At 43.0% G+C, this 23,650-nt stretch overlaps 1 protein-coding gene across 3 annotated transcripts in view; it reads left to right on the forward strand.

Annotated features, from left to right (window-relative positions):
• The first annotated feature begins 9,718 nt into the window (after positions 1 to 9,718).
• The window catches only part of mtmr2 (myotubularin related protein 2), a 79,624-nt gene continuing 65,692 nt past the window's right edge, over positions 9,719 to 23,650 (forward strand). For all 3 annotated transcript variants that reach the window (XR_011342082.1, XM_069890780.1, XM_069890781.1), the window contains exon 1: positions 9,719 to 9,986. Coding sequence is in view for 2 of the 3 variants with exons in the window: in XM_069890780.1 (XP_069746881.1) it covers positions 9,889 to 9,986 (98 nt within the window). In the remaining variant the exon portion in view is untranslated. The remainder of the gene's footprint in view (positions 9,987 to 23,650) is intronic.

The following is a 23,650-nucleotide window of genomic DNA, read 5'->3' on the forward strand; positions in this document are numbered from 1 at the left end:
ACAGTTTTTTTTTAAATGCAAACAGATTCTTGCTTATGTTAAATAATGTCTGCAGATGCTGTGATTGTAATTCAATCAACAAAAGTGCTGGAGAAGCACAGCAAAGATATGCAACCAACATTTCAGGCTTGAGTCCTTCATTAAGGTATGAGCAAAAAGTGCATTCTCTTCCAGAGAGCATTTGTGATGGCCACACAGAGCAGTGTTCCTCAGCACCTCTTCCTGCACGCTGCCATATGCAGGTTGACAGCATTCATTTCTGAATACCTTACAATGGACAGCCAATATGATTTGGGTAGACCAAAGTGCATCTTTCACCAAGGTGCTGGTCATCCTGCAGCGGTTGATGATTGTCTCAGTATGTGTTCCTGGGAAGAGTCTGCAGCTCACACAGTCCTCTGTGACACAGTGCTCGGGGTGCACATCGATAAGGCCTATTGCATCCTTTCTTGGTGATTGTCATAAGGCAGGAATAACATTGATGCGTTGTGACACATTTTTTTTAATTTCATGGTATATATTTTAAATTTTAATTTAAAAAAATTTAAATTTAGACATAGAGCACGGTAACAGGCCATTTCGGCCCACGAGTCTTCCCAATTTACACCCAATTAACCTACAACCCTGGTATATTTCGAACCAGAGCCCCAGGGAAAGTCCATGACCTGCTCTGAAAATTGTATTCGCGGTAGAACATGTCCAGTGGCCATTGCAATTCATGCCAATAGGAAAATCTTATCCAGAATAGTGATAGTAGCTGATGTACAATAAGCATAAAGAACTTATCAAGTTAGGTCACCTTTATTTATCACTCATATCATGTTCGCTTGATAAAATCAAGATAGCGTTTCTCCAGGACCACAGAGCACATTTACATAAATATGTTAGAATAAAAGTTAAACACATTAAAATATTAAGATGTATACAGTTACAGTCCACAGTATCCTATCCACAAATGTTCTGCGAATTCAGGAGTCTCATGGCCTGGGGGAAAAAGCTGTTGCCCAAACTGGACGTAAGGGATTGAGTGCTACAGTACCTCCTACCAGATGGTAAAAAGGGAGAACAGTTTATATGAGGGGTATGTGGAGTCCTTCACAATGCTTATTGCTTATTGCCTTTTGCCTGCATCGAATGTTGTAGATGTCCTTCATGGGAGGAAGAGAGCTGTCAATGATCTTTTCCACTGAATTCACTATTCTCTGCAGGGTCTTGCTGTCCGAGGAGGTTCAGGCAGTGATGCATTTGCTCAGAATGCTCTCAATGTGTCATCTGTAGAATGTAGTGAGGATGGAGGGTGGGAGATGAACTTTCTTCAGCCTTTGTAGAAAGTAAAGCTGCTGCTGGGGTTAAGGGACCAGATGAGATTCTCTGCCAAGTGTACTCCAAGGAACTTGATACTTTTGACGACCTCAACAGTGGAGCAATCAATGGTCAGTGGAGCGTGATCCCTCCCGGCCCTCCTGAAGTTGACAACCATCTCTTTTGGTTTGGAGCAAGGAATCAAGCAATTATTTTTTGCCAGCAAGTGCATCTTGTGTTTTGTGCTCCAAAAGGGCTTTCTGATTCCTTGCAGCTCTCTTGGCATAACTTTTGCTTCCTCGAAGCCTCATATTTTTATTCATCTTTCCTTTCAGTAAATCTGTTTTGCTTTCCTGAACAACCAAGATATTGAGTTCTACAATCTACCAAATCTTTGCTTGAAGAGATTTTCCCTCAACTTCCAATAGATTAATTTGTTTATTTATATATTTGTGACCATCAATTTTGATTTCTCCCGCAAGTTGAAACATCTCAAGAATTACATTTTTGAACCCTTTTGTAAATCGATCTGACTGAACAAATTTCATCTTTACCTTCCTGAGAGGCAATTACCCTACAGTTTGCTATTGTCTTTGTGAATCATTGCAGATACTTTTGAGTCTCTAAACCCTTTATATAATATGGAGCCAAATTAAATACCAGTTATATTTAGGACTTCCGGTGAACTGAGATGCGGTACACCTTTTCAATCAGTCTCTGAGCCATCCTGAAACAGGCCACAGCATCAAATTACACTCTTCCATGAAGATCAGGTCTTGAGGACTACACATTTTATTTAGCTCCTACAGGTAAATTCAATTAATGGTAATTTGCAATGAGTCAAAATTGCAAAAGCAACCTTTTAAGCAGGAGTGTATTATCATTATCCAACCCCCTTTTTCACTCTTTCCAAAAAATAACTCCTGTGTGTTTTATAATGTATATGAACTGCTGCAGTGCAGAACAATAACACAGGAACTGGCTATTTCCTGATCCCAAGGACAACTGAGAAATCCTGCTGCTTTGCAGATGCTGTTTAATGCTGCATTGAAGGAACTCTTTTTTCTTTGGCTTGGCTTCGCGGACGAAGATTTATGGAGGGGTAATGTCCACGTCAGCTGCAGGCTCGTTTGTGGCTGACAAGTCCGATGCGGGACAGGCAGACACGGTTGCAGCGGTTGCAGGGGAAAATTGGTTGGTTGGGGTTGGGTGTTGGGTTTTTCCTCCTTTGCCTTTTGTCAGTGAGGTGGGCTCTGCGGTCTTCTTCAAAGGAGGTTGCTGCCCGCCAAACTGTGAGGCGCCAAGATGCACGGTTTGAGGCATTATCAGCCCACTGGCGGTGGTCAATGTGGCAGGCACCAAGAGATTTCTTTAGGCAGTCCTTGTACCTTTTCTTTGGTGCACCTCTGTCACGGTGGCCAGTGGAGAGCTCGCCATATAACACGATCTTGGGAAGGCGATGGTCCTCCATTCTGGAGACGTGACCCATCCAGCGCAGCTGGATCTTCAGCAGCGTGGACTCAATGCTGTCGACCTCTGCCATCTCGAGCACCTCGACGCTAGGGATGAAAGCGCTCCAATGGATGTTGAGGATGGAGCGGAGACTAGTTCACAGTCAACTAACTAGTTTAATGGGGATGCCAAATGCCAAATGTATTAATTGATGTTGGAGCTTGAAAACTGCCAATGCCAATGAAATTGAGAACTAGTGTTACTTTGATAGCAAGGAAGATGATGCAAGCCAAAGTTTGTCTCTACAATTCATAATATCTGAAACAACTTGCATATTAATGAACGTACTACTGTATACTCGATCTGATGCATCTTCAGTCAGTGGTTTTAAACATCTGAAATAAAATTTAATCTTTTTAAAATTTCTTATAGTATTGTTTATGTGGATAAAGAATTATCAGTGATGATATTATTGAAATTACAAACTGAATGTAGCCTTTTTCCAATCATCAGGTTCTGACTTAGAAATGTGTTGACCAATTAATATTTAAATATTTTTGAAATTAAAGCCAAAATTGAAACAGTGAGCAGCTGTAGCAACAGCATGTGTTGCTATGAGAAAAATTGCAATGCTTGGGAATGTGTCCATCAAATGGTTAAAGGTTGTGTCGTCCCCACACTGGAGAATGGGCACCAGCTGGAGAAAATCATGTAAAAGTTAAAAGTTGAAATGCTGAGATTGCAACTGAAGACAATATAGGATAATGGATCAACTCACAGAGTTGAAAGCTGAGAGACAATGATGGTAGTTTTAAAATTTTTAGGCACATTGGTATGTCAGTTATATCCCCAGCATCGACTCCACATTGCTCTCTAGGGCAATCTTCGCCAGAACTGTTCACAGCTCTGGTTTCAAAGTACCCCTCTCTTTTCCAGCATTAAAGTGGTCCACGATTCTCAAAGCATTGACTCCACAGTAGTCCCAGCACATGTTCTAAGCATTCCGAATTGTTCCCTACGCTGTCTCCACAAGACCACAGCAATTCTCAACATGGACAAAACCACACTTTCCTATTCAAGATTCAAGATTCCTTAATCTTTATGTAATAAAACAGGTGTAATAATATTCAAAATTGCATTTAGTCTGCCATAAGGCAGACAAAGATTCGCCGTCAGCAGAAATTTCCCAGTGCCCCTTAAAATCAGAGAAAGAGAAGCAAAAAACAGCCGCCCCCACCAGAAACATTAATATTCCATGAATTCACCTCTAGTACTCTCACAGCCTCTTCTGTCTAAACCATCGGCAACTTGAGGTCCAGATGGAAACCTCTGATGTGATCAGGAAGCCTTCAGCACCCTTGCCACCCTCTCACATTCCAGTTCTGATTCCTGTCTCTAGCCAGTCTCCAGCAGTCCACAGCCTGGTGTGAGCCATTTGACTGCAGTCGCCAGCAGCCCACAGCCTGCATGGTTTCCTTGCCTTGAGTCACCACAGCCCCACACCTGTGTGCTTTTCAGCCTCAGAAGCCCTCATTGGTCCTTTGCCATGGTCACTGTTCCATAGGATCATCTCCTCTGCTTTTCCTTCTCAAGGAGAGGGGCGGGGGGGAGGGGGGGCGGTGTGGTCTCCACATTTTCTGGTGCCCTGCGCCAGTCCTCTGTTTCCCCAGAATCTGTAACCCCCGTCAGGCTCCTGTGAACACAGGCACCACTATCTTGAGCCGAGAACTCCCGGTTGCAGGTTTTTAAAATAAAGCACTGTTGACACCTTTAATAGGCCATTTAAAGCCAGTATGGAGCCGCTGGTAGTTGGACTGGGTGGTAGAATCTTCCTCTTCCTACACAACTGGTGAGTAAATTTCAGTGTTCAAAGTTCAGATTTATTGTCAGAGTTCATGCATGACATCACATACAATCTTGAGATGCTTTTTCCTGTGTTTCAAGCAGAATTTTTATTTATTGGTAGTGCAAAAATCTGTACTCAAGGAAAGATACGTATACAAAAGAGAGAAATGTAAAGAAAGAAAGAAATGCAAAAAAAACTGACTGTGCAAAACAGAAAACGAATATTCAAAAATAAATAATGTGCAAAGTGTCTCTGATTGAGTTTGTTGTTTAGGATTTTTATAGCAGAGGGGTAGCAACTGTTCATAACATGGTAGGAATCTGGTGGCACCTGTACCTCTTTCCTGATGGCAGCAGCAAGATGGAGCATATCCTGGGTGGTGTGGATCCTTGATGATTGACTCCCTGACAGTAGCATTCCATGTAGGTTCTTGAGTCCAGCTGTACCCTGGATCCAGACCACCCTCAATTGTTTGCAGCACTCACTGCACAGCACTGTTTGTGTTTCCCAACACACTCCACAATGACACCTGTGGTCCCCAGCAACACCTTCACAACACCACAGAAATTCCAAGCATTAACTTCAAAGCACCCCTCCTGTTCCCAGCACATGTAACAGTTTCTTCCAGCTGTTCCCAGAATTGACCCCTGATCCAAGCATTAAATCCATATTATTCCCAGCTGATTGGAGCATTGTCCATAAGCAACCCCTCTCTCCATAGTTCCCCCAGTTGTTCTAGCACTAAATGAGAAGCTGGAAAGACTGAACGGCTCAGAGAGCATCGGTGGAGAGAAATGGTCAGTCAATGTTTCAGGCTGGGACTTTGGAATCAAAGATTATCCCTATTTGAAATATAGATTGACCATTTCTCTCTACGGAAGCTGTCCCTCCAATTTCCTATTGTTTGCTCAAGATTCCAGCATCTGCAATTCTTGTGTTCCTCCATTCCAAGCACTAATTTTAATGCCCATCCTGTTCAAGGCACTATCATTGGTGCCCCCATCACTGTACAATGCCATCCACTATACTGTGCACTGACTCAGCAGCACCCCCACAAGATCCTAACAGTGACCAATGTCCCAACTGCTCCAGGATTCCCAACATTAACCACATTAAGAGAAAGAAGATAAATCGAGAAATAGGGCCTCGAAAAATGCTGACTGACCATTTCTCTCCACGAGTGCTGTATGAGCCCCTCCCCCCAACACCCCAACCCCCTCCAGCTTCTCTTGCTGAGTTTCTCCAGCATTTCTGTGTCTTTTGGCTCTTTATTAGTGAAAAAAAAGTGATTGTAAAGACAGATATTCTCTGTCTTTAAATCGCTTCACTTACCTCCATAGAAGGTCCGAAAGAGGATCGACTAGTCGAACTTGCTCCATCTTCCATCCTCTGGGGGGGGGGGGGGGGGGGACTCAGAGGTGGAGAGAAGTCGCTCCACCTCCTTTGTAAATGGATTGTCACTCAATGCAGCGCGTGTTCAAAGAGGAGGGCTGATGATGTTGCGATGACACTGTCAGCCCGCAACCCGGAAGTGCGAATTTTAAAAGACCCATATGGTCAAATAAGGTGATTAAGTTGCACAGGAGATCTGCCTGAGTCCTAAGACTACTTGCAAAGATCTCGACTAGTGCTCCTACCAGCTCTTCGGTTGCCATTTTCTGTATAGGCCATCAGTTTGGCGTCATGTTGGCAGGTGGTGCTACTATACTTCTCCCCTCGCCTCCTTTAGTTTCAGAAGTCGGCTCACGATTCACCCCTGCATAAAAGCACTGTGTGTTCCACATTTTTGGTCGTCAGCATAAAAGATAAATTTGTCTTTTTAAAAAAAATGTGAGCAAGCAATTACACACCTTTTGTGTATAAAACCCTTTTTACTACAATCACAGCATCTCCAAATTTTTGTGTTTCACTCCATTCAGTTGTTCAAGTGTGAAATCGCTTTGAGGGATGCCTACCTTAAAGAAATTAATATGCCTGTCCATGGTGTCACGGACTGAGATCACCAGCAAATTGGAAGTTTGTGACCCACCCAGCGCAGCTGGATCTTCAGCAGCGTGGACTCGATGCTGTCGATCTCTGCCATCTCGAGTACTTCGATGTTAGGGATGAAAGCGCTCCAATGAATGTTATGACATTGCCTATTGGCCAGGAGCCTTTAATGTCCCTCCAGATGCCTTATCCAGTGGATGTTGTGCTTCTGCGCACACCGGCCAACACCGCTCATTTTGTCAAGTTCTGTAATTTGCCATACTCAGTAGAAGACATCAGGGAGATGACTAGGTCATGCCAGGTCTGCGCTGAGTGCAAGCCACATTTACATCACCCCGCAAAAGCGCACCTGATCAAGTCATCCAGGCCCTTCAAATGGCTCAAATTTTAAGCGATCTCTCCCCTCCATGAACAGGAACATCTTTTTCTCTGTCATTGATGTGTACTCCTGCTTCCTATTCACCATTCTGTGCTCAGACACATCCGCTTCATCAGTTATGAAGGCCCTAGACTCTATTTTTATCCTGTTCATGAATCCCGGCTATATTCATGATGACCGGGGCTCATCCTTCATGAGCGATGAGCTGCGTTATTACCTGCTGGTGAAGGGATTCATGTCCAGCAGGATTACCAGCTACAACTCCCGGGGGAACGGGCGAGTTGAAAAAGAGAATCCCACATTCTGGAAGGCTGTCAAACTTGCCCTGATGCAAAAAGGCCTTCCAGATTCACACTGGCAGGATATCCTCCCTATTGTGCTCCTTAAGAAGCACATGAGGAGAAGCAAGACCAACCCCCTGGTGGAATGGATGAAAATTCTTCATGCCAATCCCATGTACACCTATGTGGAGTACCCAGATGGAAAGGTGGACATTGTCTCCATCAGAGACCTGGCACCGCCAGACCAGAGGGTTCGTTGCCTCAGGTGCCCCATGAGCTATCGAGCTCTTTCTCTCCACCCCCACCCAGGGCCTCAAGGGATCCAGTTCAGGAGAAGAGAGAAATCCCCTCTATCGTCAAGCCAGAGCCCCAGCCCACTACTCCTTCATCACAGGGGGACCAGGAAACCCAAGGAGCCCAAGGCCCCTCGGTGCTAAGGTACTCCACCAGGATCTCCAGACCTCTGGGCCGCCTAAATTTGTAAATAATGTATGTACTGTATATTCTTTTTTTCTGTCTTTTGCCAGCTTCTGATCCCATGTTCTCTTCATCCATAGACCCTTAATTCTGCAGGAAGGGGTGAATGCAGTGAACTGGGATTCGCTGGGAGAGTGTGGTATTGATGTCTGGCCCCACCTCCTGGGTCCACCCCCATATATAACCCTGGTTGCCTGCCTAAACCCAGAACCCCTCTGAAGCCTTCTAGTGAACCCTACTGGTTGTTGGAAGCTAATAAAAGTGTTTGTTCTCCCTCCAATCATGTGAGAGCTTTTATCTACGCTACACAGTGATTTCTCTGGTTTCTGTTTCCTCTACACCCCCGCCCCTCCACCATCTTTCCCTATGACTAAGTTCTGTCTCTCTTTCCCACTGTAGGCTTGTCCCCGTTCTGCTTTCAGAGCCAAAAACCACCCCCAACCAATTCTCACTTTTCTGCTCTGCACCCATCCCCCCCCCCAGTTGTTTAATTTAGGCATTTGCCTACTTTATACTCATACCTTGAGGAAGGGTGCAGGCCTGAAACATCAGTTATGTATTTTTCCCTCCTATGGGTGCTGCGAGATCTGCTGAGTTCCTCCAGCATTTCTGTGTTTTTTCTCATTGATTAATGAACGTTATTCCCATCATTGACTCCACAGTGCCCCACAATGTTCTCTGCACTTTCTCCACATTGTCCCAGGAGTCTAGAATTGTTCTACTTACTTTCCAATACTCTCCTTCGCTGCATTTCAGAAGTATCTTGAGGGATCGTAATCAGGCTTTATTTTAATGAACATGTCACAAAATTTGTTGTTTTACAGAAGCATCACAGTGCAAACATTTATAGAAACCACCTGACAAAACAAATAAAAATAGTGCAAGATAAAGTAATACGGTGTCTGTGGTTTATTGTTCTTTCAGGTATCTGATGGCAGCAGGGAAGAAGCTGTCCATGCGCTGTTGAGTGCTTGTCTTCAGGCTCTGGTACCTTCTTCCAGATGGTAGCAGAGTGAAGAGGGCGTGGCCTGGGTGGTGAGGGTCCTTTAAGATAGAGACTGCTTTCTTTAGACACCCCCTCTTGTCGATGTCCTCAATGGAGTGAAGTGCCCATGATGTCACAGGCTGAGTTAGCAACCTTGTGGAGCACTTGATTTGCAAAGGCAAAGTGACATGCATGTAAATGAAACAAGTATCAGTAAAGCTATAATCATCCCAGATCCTTTGGACTTTCTGAACGATTGGATATTACCCAAGCACACTTTTAATAAACTTTAAAAAAATGTTTTTCACTAGTACAATAAATATTGTGCAGTATTAAGATAAAGTTTTGAGCATAATAAATAACATGGTAAAGTTTCCGTGAACCTGGTGAGTTAATGAAATAGTTACCAAGTCATCAGAGTTTCCAAACAGATTACTGGATTTTACTGCAGATGAGTACCGTTTGGTTGCCAAGGACATGTTGGGCTCCCGGAGTTGATTCCCAATACTTATGGTCTTTAGACTGCAGGCGTGTAATGGCACAATCAAGGAATTCTCCTGCTACACAGGCAGTTTAAGAAGGAATATGCAGGAATTTTGAGTCAATTCCTGCACTGCGATTTATCCTGCAGGACCCCTACAACTTTTTGGAGGAAGCCTGCAGTGTAAATCGTACCAGAAAAACCCATTGATGGTCATCCACTCTACTGCATGTCCAACCACTGGAGTGTTGCACTCAGGTACTTGCAGTCAAACAAGGCGTCCAGTGTGAATGACCACACGGGCAGTAATTATGTTTTTTTTTGAGCTGCTCTCCCGGCATTCCAGTCTAAAAAACATTACTGACTCCAGATGGATCACTGGTTTTGATTGTCAACACTGAGCCCAAAGTGACTGCTGTGGGTACCCATCAGCGGGAAACAGCGCCCCTGGTGGCGATCCCAGGCACTGTCTTGGCAGTTCCTTGCACCGATCCCACAGCGCCCTCCGGTGGTGGCCACCACTGACCATTCCATCCGGCGGGTGGTCCCGGGACGGACTCCGCGCCGCCACCCTCTCCCTCCTCCGCGGTTGGTGGGCGGGCGCTCGACTCCTGCAGATGCCGCGTTGCGGCCTGGGTTGTGATGACACGGGCCAAGGGCGAGTGAGGAGCTGCAAGTCAGGAGCTCTGGGCGGACATGGAGAAGAGCGTCAGCAATGACAGTATTGCATCCAGGCAGTCGCTGCACAGGAGCGGCTCCGAGTCCAGGCCGCCCAGCCCTGGTTCCGTCGGCAGGTGGGAGCGGGTGTGGGGGTGGGGGGGGAGAGGTGACGAGGGGAGGGAGGGGTGGGGGGAGGCGGAGCAGGGACGGCGAAGTCCGCTCGTCTTGTTGGGATGCCGGTGGCGAGCAGGCGGCATCGGTTGACCATCCCTCGTTGCCCTTGGGAGGTGAGTGAGGAGCCAGGCGGGGGGGGGGGGGGGGGGGAATGAGTGAGCGTCCTTTGGACGGCATCAGGTGGACTAGTTCCCGCGGGGTGGGTGAATGGTGAGGGAGGACCAGGATTTGGAGTCAGCCACAGGGAAGGGACGGAGACCCGTTTCCAAGTTCGGATGGTTTCCCTGCATCTGCTGCCTCCGACCTTCTGGCAGAGATCACGTATTTGGAAGTGGTTACAGGAGTACTCTGGGAGAGTGGGGGAATGTTTCGTGTGGTTGATGATCAACTTATTATTGTGTTATTGGAGCTGAACTCATGTAGGGAAGTGGATAAAAGTCCACTGTGCAACATGTAGATGGATGGAAAAGTTTGGATAGCTAGGATGTGAGTCTCTTGATGCAGGGGTATCTCTCCTTTGGTCTTACTGTGCTTTTGTGACCTGTCTGCTCTTGGTAATTCACAATGTTGGTAGAGTTCCTGGTGATGGTAATTATGTTGGACGGTGATGCGGTCCTCGCTGGGACTCAACATCCCTCTCTGTAATTGGATTCTGGACTTCTTGACCCACAGGCCACAGTCAGTCCACATTGGCTCAGTGTGATTTTGATACCATAACACACCTCAGGGCTGTGTGCTGAGCTAGTTCTTGTTCATGCTGCTGGCTCACAACTGCTCCGCTAGATTCAGTTCTAACCGAATCATCGAGATGGGAGAAGGATACCACAGTATTTGGCCTCACTGGCAACAATGAGGAGTTGGCTTACAGTGAGGAGTTTAGGCGCTCGTAAAATCGTATGAGAGCAACAGCCCGAGTCTCAATGTGGGCAGGACAGAAGAAGTGATTTTGGACTTCAGGAGGGCAAACATCAACCATTCTCTATTACACATCAGTGGTTCTGTGGGGGAGAGCAGAAAGTTTCTTAGTGTGTCTATAAAGGACTCTCAACACCTTGTTAGTCAGGAAGATGCCTACACTTCCTAACCAAGGTTGAGGCTGGCAAGGCTTATCTTGACAATCTTTTATAAGAGCACAATTGAGAGTGTCTTGTCTGAGTACATCATTGCGTGATATGGTAGATTCAAAGCATCAGATCAGAAGTGATACAGAGAATCCATAAAAATGGTTGAGAAGATCACTATGGTCTCCCCTTCCTCTATTGATGATGTTTGCCAAGAGCAATGCTTCAATATGTTTGAAGAATTATAGAGAACCTTTTCCATCGAGCACACAGTGTATTTGATCCACTGCCATCAAAAAGAAGGTACAGGAACATCAAAACCAGGACTTCTAGGCTAGGAAGTAGCTTCTTCCCATAGGCTGTGAGATTGATGAACAGTTTCCTGTAACCATAACAAAACATTCATATTTATTTATGAGATATGTGATTATTGTGTTCTCTGTGTGTGTGTGTGTGTGTGTGTATATATACACTGTAGTCCAGAGAAATACTGCTTCTTTGGGTTGTACATGTGCACTCAGATGATAATAAACTTGACTGACGATAGATAAGATTGACCCAGATGTTTGTGTTGCAAATATTATTTCATACTTATTATCCCAGCCTGGCTGCTGTTAAGGGCTTGCTGTATGTGCTTATGACCTGGCTTATTTTCTGAGAAGTTATGAACATTAAGTTGTGCAATTTTCAGTAAATATTTTCATTTCTGACTGAGTGAAAGACTTTGATTCAGGTGTAGTTAATTTCGCTAAGGACTTGATTCTGAGAAACAGAGGTTGAGATGTATGACTTCCACAAACACAAGCATCTTCCTCTGTATGACTCCAGCCTGTGTGGTTATTGTACAGTCCTACCTTGGGGATTTGATGTCATGTCAAATAAATACTGTATTACCTTTTGTCAAGAGCAGTTTCCATCAATTACATTGGTGTGCCTGTAGTCACATTTGGCTATTCATGTTAAGGATAGTTGATTCCTTCCATCAGTACAATAATAATTCAGATAACTTATATGATCCCCTAATTTCAAAGTCACCATGTCATGATGCTAGCATTTTGTTACATTCAGATTTATTCAATTACTTGAATTTAAGTTTCCCAGATGCCTTGGTGGGATGTGAGTTGCCTCTGAATCAATAGTCCAGCACTCTAATGTAACAATCTTCTGGGAGGTTGAGCAAGTCCTAGATAAGACTTTTGAACAAGAGGTTACACCCAGAGTGCAGGATTCAACTGATAAATGGGTGAACACTGAGAGGGGTAAGGGGAGAAAGAAGTCAGCGCAGGATCACTCTGGGTATTCTCCTCAGCAAGAAGAATACCCCTTTGGATACTGTTGAGGGGGATGACCTATCTGGGCCAGACAGCATCCAGACCAATAGCACTGTGGTTGGCTCTGAGCCTCAGAGGGAAAGGGTGAAGTCAGGCAGAGTGATAGTCATAGGGGACTCGATATTTAGAGGAACAGGTAGAAGATTCTGCAGCTGCAAGAGATGCCTGGATGCTGGGTTGCATGATGGGTTCTTTGGCTCAGGATATCTCCAAGCGGGTGCAGAATATGCTTGAATGAGAGGGTGAACAGCTAGAAGTTGTGGTACTTACAGACACCAATAACTTAGGCAGGAATGGGTAGAGGTCCTGTGAAGTAAGTTTAGGAAGGAAGGTGAAAAGCTGGATTTCAAGGTGGATTACTCCCAGAGCATTGATTTAGGGAAGATCAGAACAGGAAGATAGTGCAGACAAATGAATGGCTGAGGAGATGGTGCAGGTGGAAGAGTTTCAAGTTCTTGGATCATTGGAACCTTTTTTTGGAAATGAGTGACCTGAATTGGAGGAGAATTAATATCCTGGAAGGGTGCTTTGCTAATGTTGTTGGGGGTGTGGGGTGGGTTAAACTAGATTCACAGGGTTTGGAACCAAAGTGAAGAGTCAGAGGAAGGGGCAGTTGGTGCACAAGTAGAGATATCTGGTAGGACAGACAGACAGGGGAAAATTGTAGACCGTGAGATGGACTGCAATGCAACAGGGTCATAGTAAAAAGTAACAAATATAGGAGTAAAGGTTTTGTATTTAAACACATGGAGAAATAAAGTGGATGAGCTGCACATTGGTAGATATGATGCTGTGGCCATCATAGGGATGTGGTTAAAGGATGGATGTCATTGGGACCTGAATGTCTAAGGATAAACAGTGCATCAAAAGGATAGACATTTAAGCAGAGAGGATGGTGTGGCTCTGTTGGGAAGGCATAACATTAAATCATTAGATAAATGTGATCTAGGATCAGAAGATTATAAAATAATTGAAGGTTGAGTTAAGAAATGACGAAGGGGAAAAATGCACTGTTGGTAGTTATATACAGACTTCCAAACAGTAGCCTGCATGTTGGCAATAAATTACAACAGCAAGAAGAAAAGGCTTGTCATCATGGGCGATTTTAACAAGTAGATTGGGAAAACCAGATTGGGACTGGATCTTGAAAGAATTTGTAGAATATCTATGTTTTAGAGCAGCTTGCTGATGAGCCCACTAGGGGATTGCTGTACTGGATTGGGGGTTGTGTAATGCACCAGAGGTTATTAGAGAGGTGAAGGAACACTTAGGAGGCAGTGATCACAATATGATTGAGTTTATTTTGAAATTTAACAAGGAGAAACTAAAGTCTAATGTGTCAATATTTCAGTGGCATGAGAGGGAGTGGCCAAAATGGCTTGGAAGGAGAACACCAGTACGAAGGATAGCAAAGCAGCAATGGATGGAGTTTCTGTGAGAAATTAAGGTGCAGGGTGGATACATACCACCAGTCTTCACTGTGGTAATCATTCGCAGTATATATCAGAGCAGGGAAATGAATGCAGTTACTATTAAAAGGGAAATGGTGCTCAGAAAGCTGAATGGTCAAGGGTAGATAAGTTTCCCTAACCACATTCAGGTTCTGGAAGAAGTAGAGGTAGAGATTGTGGAGGCATCAGTAATGATCTTTCATGAATCAATAAATTCTAGCATAGTTCCAGATAACTTCAAGATCACAAATGTCATTCCACTTGGCAAACTTTTACAGATGTGCTGTATAAAGTGTGCTGATTGGCTGCCTCGCGGCCTGGTATGGGGGCACTAATACCTTTGAGTGGAAAGCCCTGCAAAAGATAGTGGGCAAAGTCCAGTACATCACTGGCAAAACCCTCCCACCATCATGAATGCTACCGTTGGAGAGCAGCAGCAATTTATCAAGAATGCACACGAGCCAGCACACTTTCTATTCTTGTCACTGCCATCAGGAAGGAGGTATCTGTGCCACAGATTCAGGAACAATTGCTACCCCTCCACCATCAGACTCTTAAACAGCAGACAATCAGAGACTCATTTAAGAACTCTTACTTGCACATTATTTATTACTGGTTTTTTTTGTATTTGCATAGTGTGTTAACAATTTTTTCCTTGTTTACATTTTTTCCTTGTTTACTTTTCTCTCGTTGTATGCATATTTCTTCTTGAGTACAATTGACAGTTACCGATAAGTAAAAATTCTGCCTGCCCTGCAGGAAGAATCATCTCAGGCTTGTATGTAATGATATGCATGTTCTCTGACAATAACTTTCCACATTATTCAAGGGAGGAAGGCAGCAGAAAGGAACTTGTAGATGGGTTAGTCAGACATTAGTGGTTGGGAACGTATTGAAGTCATTTGTAAAGGATGAGGTTACAGAGTGCTTGGAGTCACATGACAAGGTAGGCCAAAGCCAGCATAATTTCCTTAAGGGACAATCTTGTTTGACAAATCTATTGGAATTTTTTTGAAGTGACAAGCAGTCTTAATGAAGGATAGGCAGTGGCTGTTGTGTATTTTGATTCAGAAGGCCTTTAACAAGGTGCCGTACATGAGGCTATTTAAGGTAAGAGCCCATGGTATAACAAGAAACATACTAGCATGGGTAGAGCATTGACTGATTGGTTGGGAGTCGGAATACAGGTATCATGGTTGCCAGTTGCTGGTGGTGTTCCACAGGGGTTGGTTTTGCTGCCGCTTCTTTTTGTGTTGTAAATCAGTGATTTAGATTATGCAATGAATGGCTTTGTGGCCAAGTTTCTTGATTATATGAAGATAGGTGGAGGAGCAGGTAGTGTTGAAGAAACAGAAAAGTGCAGAAGGACTTGGCTTAGGAGAATGGGCAGAAAAGTGGCAAATTAAATAGAAAATTGGAAACTATATGGTTATGCATTTTGGTAGAAGAAATAAATGGGATACTAATTTTCTAAATGGGGAGAAAATTGAAAGTGTCCAGATGCAAAGGACTTGGGTGTCCTCATGCAGGATGGCTTGAAGGTTGAGTTAGTGGTGAAGAAGGGAAATGAAATGCTGGCATTCATTTCAAGAGGAATAGAATGCAAGACCAAAGATGTGATGTTGATGCTTTATAAGGTGCTGTTGAAACCACTTGTAGTATTGTGAACAGTTTTGGGTTCCTTATTAACAAACTCTAATGTGGGAGAGGGTTCAGAGGAGGTTTACAAGGATGATTTCCAGAATGAAAGGGTTATCACGAGGAACATTTGATTCTTCTTTGCCTGTACTCTTTAGAATGTAGGAAAATTGAAGCATTTTGAATATTGGAAGGTATGTACAGAGTAGATGTAGAAAGGTTTTTTCCCATGGTGGGAGAGTCTAGGACAAGATTTCATAACTTAAGAATTGAAGGGCGTCCACTTAGAACAGAGATGCAGAGAAATGCAGAGGGTGGGGAATCCGTGGATTTTTTGCCTCAGCCAGTTGAGGACGCCAAGGCAAAGATTCTTAATTAGCCAGGTCATCAATTATTGGGAAAAGCCCAGGGAGTGGGCCTGTGGGAGAATGGATGACTCATAACTGAATGGAAGGGAAGACTCTGAGTCTTATGGTCTTAACCCTAGATGGAAACCAGGGTATACATGGGCAGAGAAAGCAATCAGGGAATAGCGTGGGATAGAAAGGACAAGTGAAAGGGAGTGATGGGGATGGGTGAGAGACAAGGAGATGGTAGAAGCAAGAGAGGAAAAAGGAGATTAAAAAAACTCAAGAAAGTAACATGCTTAGACCAGCTGGTACATTTAACAATAACAGAAAGGCAACCTCAGAATTAAAGTCTTTGAATATTTGAATTATAAAATAAAAATCATCTTATTTCTGGTATGTTATTTGCATATCTGGTTTGATATTTTACACAAAATAAATAATTGCTTTAGAATGTGTTACAGTATGCTAATGCATAAAAAAAAAGTTGAAAATTGATATCCAAAAAACTGAAGCTATTTAACTGTCATTTTTATAAAATGATGTAAAAGTAACTTGCTTCTGAATGTAGCACAGTAACTTCTGGTACATAGAATAGTTTAAAGTTTTGAACATTCATAATTTCCTTTTAAAGAATATGTCAGGCTTTAGTTGGCAATAGAGAGTTTTGGTAACCTCAAGAACTTGTATTGTCCATGTTAAAAACATTTTAATGGATGATAAAAGCAATAATTAACGAAGCAAAGTTTACTATTTGTTTTCAACTGAAGAGTGCTTTCAGTTTATTTGTAAAACTTGTTGCTTGAAAGTTAATTCGTTATAAGATAGTAAATGATAAAAAAAGATGCTCTTCCAGTGTTGCTGTATCGGCAGCTCTGCCACTGGTGTGGACACAGGAGAATATAGAAGCACTGCTGTTCCGAAGGGTCTAAGGGCAGCGGCTCTATACAGATTTTAAATGGGCTGTTCTGGGAGCTGATGGCTTTTTTTTTTAAACCAAAATCCTGCAAACATGGATCTGTGTCCAAGTTGGCGTTGCCTGTGCTTGGCAGTAGCCACGGGAGGTTGATAACTCTGGGGACAGGATAACCATTGCAGGGCACCAAAAATGGGGGAGCACCCCACCCCAGTTGAGAGGGAAAAGCAGAGGAGATGACGCTATAGGACGCTGACCACGGCAACGGACCAGTAAGGAGCTCAGCAATTGAGGGTCCCCCGCAGGCTGTGGGCAACTTGCAGTTGGGGGACTCGCACAGGCTGCAGGCTGCTGGAGACTGGCTCATCAGAACTGGGATTAGAGAGAATGTTGAGGGCAAGAAAGGCTCCCAAAAGACCTTGGGTGCTGAAGGATTCCTGATCATGTTAGAGGTTTGGATCTGGAGCCTGAGCTGCAGATGGATTAAACTGGAGTCTGTGCAGCTGCTGAGGCTGCGGGACCATTGGAAGTGAATCCAAGGACACTCGGTGACTGAAAGGACTTCCTTGCTTCTCTTTCTCTTGGACTGTGAGGGGTGGTGGCCGACACTAATGTCTGCCCTACGACAGACAGCAGACAATTTCACGTTATCACGTGTTCTATAGTTTTACATGACAATAAATAAATCTTGAAAGATTTTATTTAATTTGTTGCTTACAACAAAAAAAAGTTGTTTGCTATAATGAAGGGTAGGGATTGCAATTGGTGACTTTTCAAACAGATTCCTGAAAAAAAGGAAAATTTAAGTCTTTTTGATCAGGTGAATAGAAAGGTGTCATGTTAGGAAGAGTATCAGGTTTGGTAGGTTCAGAGAGATAAATCTGGACACAAGTGTTACTTTAATTAACACATGGGAGACAAACAGGACAATGTCAAACTGTACTCAATTACTATATTAAACAATGTTACAGATATTCACATTGGACTCCGATATCAGTGGCCGCACGATCACACATTTGAGTACACACTCTACGCACAAGGACTTCCACACACAAGCCTGGTTCCCTCTACCATCGGGGCAGCGGCTCTCTGCAAGTACTGATATATCGCAGTTCTACAGCTCAGCTTCAGTGTAATGCACACCTTACCCGCAACACTTACAGCGATGTACACAGTAGCAACCTGGCATGGAGCGATGTCTGAACTTGGACCATGAGGCAGAGAGAAAGAATGTATTATGCATTGATGTTTTATACAGTTCTGATCTGGGTATTGAGCCAATAATGACCCTAGGTGATTTAAATTAGCCAACGGCAAGGTGTGCACTAATGGGTGGCCGTAGTCCAACCTTGATTGACAGATGATGTGACCTCTGAAAAAGTTTCAGTCAGGGAGGACACATGACCATCCGCAAACCACAATATTCCAGACAGGCAGGGAGGCCATGTATTTCTCCACAATCCACATATAGCAGAAGACATCTTAAATAATCCATTTAAAATGGGGAAAATTATCGATCACTTGCAATCATCCATTTGATAACAATGGTTATTGTATGAATGATTTGTAAATAGCAGGTATTTCAGCTTGTTTTTATAAAAAAAGTGCATATCAGAAGAAGATTGACTAACTTCCGACTTCTTGCCATTCATGGCTGCTGATTTCCCCTGTGAAAATTAAAAGCTTACTCATAGAAACATAGAAGATAGGAGCAGGAGTAGGTCATTCGACCCTTCGAACCTGCTCCGCCATTCAACGAGATCATGGCTGATCTTAAAGTTCAGTACCCCGTCCCCGCCTTCTCTCCGTAACCTTTAATACCCTTATACTGAAGAAATATATCTAATTCCCTCTTAAATATATTCAATGAACCTGCCTCTACTGCCCTCTGTGGCAATGAATTCCACAGATTCACCACCCTCTGGGTAAAGAAATTCCTCCTCATCTCGGACCTAAATGGTTTCCCTATTATCCTCAAACCATGGCCCCGGGTTCTGGATTTTCCCATCATTGGAAACATTCCATCTGCATCCATTCTGTCCAGTTCTGCCAGAATTTTATAGGTCTCTATGAGATCCCCTCTCAATCTTCTAAACTCCAGGGAGTACAATCCCAATTTGCGCAATCTTTCCTCATAAGTCATTCCTGCCATTCCAGGTATCAGCCTGGTGAATCACCTCTGCACTCCCTCCATTGCAAGAAATTCCTTCCTTAGATAAGGTGACCAAAACTGCACACAATACTCCAGGTGGGGTCTCACTTAGGCCCTGTACAGCTGCAGTAAGGTATCCTTGTTCCTATACTCAAACCCTCTTGATATGAAGGCCAACATACCATTTGCCTTTTTAACTGCCTGCTGTACCTGCATGCTCGCCTTCAGAGACTGGTGTACAAGTACCCCTAGGTCTCTCTGCACTTCCCCATCTCTTAATCTATTGCCATTCAAATAGTAATCTGCCCTCCGGTTTCTATTACCAAAGTGGATAACCTCACATTTATCCACATTGTAGTGCATTTGCCAAGTATCTGCCCAGTCCCTCAATTTATCCAAATCACACTGGAGCTTCTTGACCCCCTCTTCCGTGCACACAACCCCTCCTAGCTTAGTGTCATCTGCAAATTTGGAGATATTACATCTAATCCCCTCATCCAGATCATGATCCCAGTACAGATCCCTGTGGCACCCCACTGGTCACCGCCTGCCACTCAGAAAACGAGCCATTTATCCCAACTCTGTCTTCTACCTGCCAGCCAGTTCTCAATCCACATCAATACTTTGCCACCAATCCCATGAGCCTTGATTTTGGTAGCCAGTCGTTTATGCGGGACCTTATCGAAGGCCTTTTTGAAGTCCAGGTACACCACATCCACTGGCTCTCCCCCATCTATTTTACCTGTCACCATCTCAAAGAATTCCAATAGATTTGTCAAGCACGATTTACCTTTGTTGACTCTGTCCGATTCCTTCTCTGCTAGTCATATGCTCTGCTATTACATCCTTAATAATGGATTCCATCATTTTGCCCATTACTGATGTAAGGCTCACCGGCCTATAATAACCTGTAATAGGGATCTTTTGGAGCTTAATCCCTATGTTAACTGGGGTAGTTCTGCACTAATCTTTTAATCAACAAAATTGAATTCCGATGGAGAGTTCTTTATCTGCCTTCTATGACTGTATGTTGCATTACTTGATTATATGTATTGAAATACAGTAAAGCCCCTTATATATAGCACCTATAGGAATTGGTAGGTGCTGGATAAGCAAGTTTTCCGTTTGCTTGGGACTCATTCTTAATGCACCTGCATTAAGAATAAACTGTTTAAAAGACAAAAATACTATATTGTACTTGCACTGAAGAAACTTCACCTGCATGAATATATAAACCTTAAAGCATTTTAATTTATTTTCAGTCATATTGTTTGAAAACATTTAACCTTCCCATCCGCAGATCTACCCGAAAGATGAACAATAACATCATAATTAACCACTCTCTACCAAGTTTACAGATAAAACCTTACAAATATACTTATTAATATACTAATAAAGATGATTACCTAAGCAAGGATAAGGAGACACTTTAAGAGAGTCATCCCAACAGTAAGCGTCATTAACCAGCACTTCATCCTGGGCAACACCATTTTATTCAAACACAACTTTATTCAAATAACTGCTACGAGCAAATCGCGACCAAGGCACTCCGATGGCTGAATATTTGTTCCCATCTTCACCAAAGATTTGTATTATTTCAGAGAACATTTATTATTACAATTTTAATTTTTAAAAAAATTCTTATTTATTTGCTCCAAATTATTTATTTTCCTTTTTTTGCTAGTTGCTTGAATTCTGGATAACAGAGTTTTTACTGTATTTATGTAAGTCATTTTAATTTTTGCACTATTCTGTTATAGTTGATGAGTCGTGTACTTTGATTGCACATGCCATGTCACATAAAATGCTGTTGTTCCATTTTAACCTTAAATTTGTATCATTACTGGATTTCATTCCTTTTACCAGCAATCCTTATTTGACTGGTCATAAGATTAATTTGAAACATTTCTGGAAAAATCTTGAGGTGAGCTATATTGCACCTTTAAGTGATACCTATTTTGCTGGTATGCTGAGAAATTGTGACAAGCCAAAGTGGATGCTGTCTGGCTTCAGATGTAGTTAAAGTTGTATGTACCAATTTTAGAAGAAACATTTTGCATGTATTTAAATGATGTAGGTAAATGTAGAATTTGAGCAGAACCAAGAATTAGAAGCAGTTGCAGGTCATGTGGCTCTTTTGAACCTTGCTTGCCATTTATCACAATCATGGCTCATCTTCTACTCCCCCTTGACTTAATTTTCTTGCAGTTTCCCCAGTTTCCTTGATACCCTTTAGTATCTAGAAAACCTTTTACAGCCCTCAATTTACCATGTTGTGAGTGAAGAAGTTTATTTCATCTCAGTTCAAGATGGTGTATCCCTTATTCTGATTCTGTGACCCTTGGTTCTGGACAAGGGGAAATACCCTCCCCACTATCACTGTGTCAGTGCCTATGGTGATAAGCGAAGGGTTAAGTACAATCATTTAAACACACGGACACACCTGCATCCACTAATTTAGATTTGCAAGTGTTGTTGTTCACTCATTTGAATGATGGAGTTGGCTTCATGGCCTTCTGTTTTGGTTCTTCTGTAACATTTACTTGAATCAGAAATGCAATTAACCGCTTCTCAATTTAATCAGTACTTTTGAGTTTGATAAGTCTGAGAACTGCCCTCTCATATGCCTCTTAATTATTCTGTGGCCTGTGGAACAATGTATCTAACTGATTATTCTGGCAACTTCAACACCAGACAAGCAATGTGGAATCAGCAAGGTGGGAGTTAGGAAGGTGAAGTCAAATTGTTCTTTCTTACAAAATACATAGAGCCTGATCTTGTTACCTCTTATCGCATATGCAAGTGCCAGATTTTATTGTAATACTTCCAGTCCAGAAGTTGTCACTCTTATTTTGTGGTTGTTTGCAGGTTTCCATGTCTCCCATTGTAATGATCTCTGGTGGACTGCGCATTGGCTAATCTCTGCAGTCTCCATCATCTTATTATAAAAGCACCAGTATCAATGGAAATGTTGCTGCAAAAATGATATTAAGCAGTTAAGGACCTTTTACATGTAACTATTAAACAGTGCCTTATTGACCACCTGTTAAAACAACATCAAGGCAACCACAAACTTCAGAGACGATGGGCTGGCCTGAAGCCCATCCTAACTGGCATTTCTGAAGAGACTATCCACATATTACCTCCTGCCTTTGGGATCATACTCCTCCCCTCATTCCATATTGTTCAGACACCTGCCGACATTTTTTTTAATACCTTGATGAAGGGTTCAAGCCTGAAATGTTATCTTTATATTTGCTACATCAAGTACATTGATTGACCTGATGAGCTTCTCCAGAATTGTGTTTTTATTTCTGGAGATTTTTGCTTTCTCTGCTAAGAAAGGCAAGAACTGTTTTGATGAGAATAATCATGAGATCTAGTGGCCAAATAATCACATATGCAAGGTCTTTATGGATTGAAAGTTCCTCTGCAACCTGAGAAAATAAACCGCTCTACATACACATTTGAAACTTGTGACTTAAGGAACATACATAATAGGGGGAGCCCAGAAACTCATTGACAGTCATGTCTTGCACAGGTTCTTCCTTCTCTGTTGATTGTCACCATCTTGTGGTGGAGAAGCTTGTATGGTCCTGTGATCCCGAGAGTGATGCTGTCTGGAGCTATGCTCCTGGTAGGGCCACCCAGGGTGGTAAGGTCAAGGGTGAGGTGAAAAAGAACAACCCAACCAAGACCTCAACTGTGGAACATTTAGGCAAAGTTACTTCAAGCTTGTGAAGTATTGTGTGCTTCTTGGGAGTGCAACATTAAGTACACATGAAACAAATACACGCACAGGCGCATTCACTCTGGACTATTTCCTCAAGTCTTTCAGCAATCGAGAGAGGGTGACAGGAGCAAGGAATGTGATGGCTGGAAGCTCCTCGCCAAGAACCAGCATGAAAGCGGTGAATACTTGATTCAGTCACTCAACCTTTGGATAGAAGCAGGAAAATTTTTCGTCAGTAGAATTCAAGTGTGAGCAGTCCTATTTAGGATCCACTCTGCTCACTCTGAACTGGGAGGGGGCTAGAAAAAGTGCCCTAAACATAGTCTGCTTCCCTCCATCCTGTCTGGAATCGCCATCATATGATTGAAAAACATAGAGAAATATAATTATGAAGTTGGAACCTGGAATATACGAACTCTGACAAACTCAGACTGATCAGAGAGGAGAACTGCCTTTGTTGCCTGGGAACTTTAAAAATTAAACTTTGACATTGTTGCTTTAAGTGAGACACAGAGCTGGAGAAAGGCAACTAAAGGAAGAGAACGATCAATATACCTTTATCCTGAACAACTGAGGATTCATGGAGTAGGTTTTCCATTCTGAAATAGCCTACTTCAGAGCAGCCACTGGGAATTAATGAACATCTCATGACTCTGCAAATCCAGTTCATCAAGAACCAACATGCCACCATCATAAGCACTTATGCTCCAACTCTGGATGCTGAAAATGAAGTCAAGATGAACTTCTATGCCCAATTTGATGATGTCCTTTCCTCTGTTCCTAACAATGACAAGATCATTGTCTTAGGAGGCTTCAGTGCCAGAGATGGGAACAGACATAGGCTCTGGACTGGAATAATGAGCAAAGAAGGAGTTGGCAAGGTCAATGCCAATGGAACACTTCTCACCAAATGTGCTGAACACAACCTGGTGATTACAAACACTATTTTGCCAGAAAATTAGGCAGAAAGTCTCCTGGCAGCATCCTCATTGACT

This window comes from Narcine bancroftii, chromosome 7, assembly GCF_036971445.1.
Source record: "Narcine bancroftii isolate sNarBan1 chromosome 7, sNarBan1.hap1, whole genome shotgun sequence".
NCBI lineage: Eukaryota > Metazoa > Chordata > Chondrichthyes > Torpediniformes > Narcinidae > Narcine > Narcine bancroftii.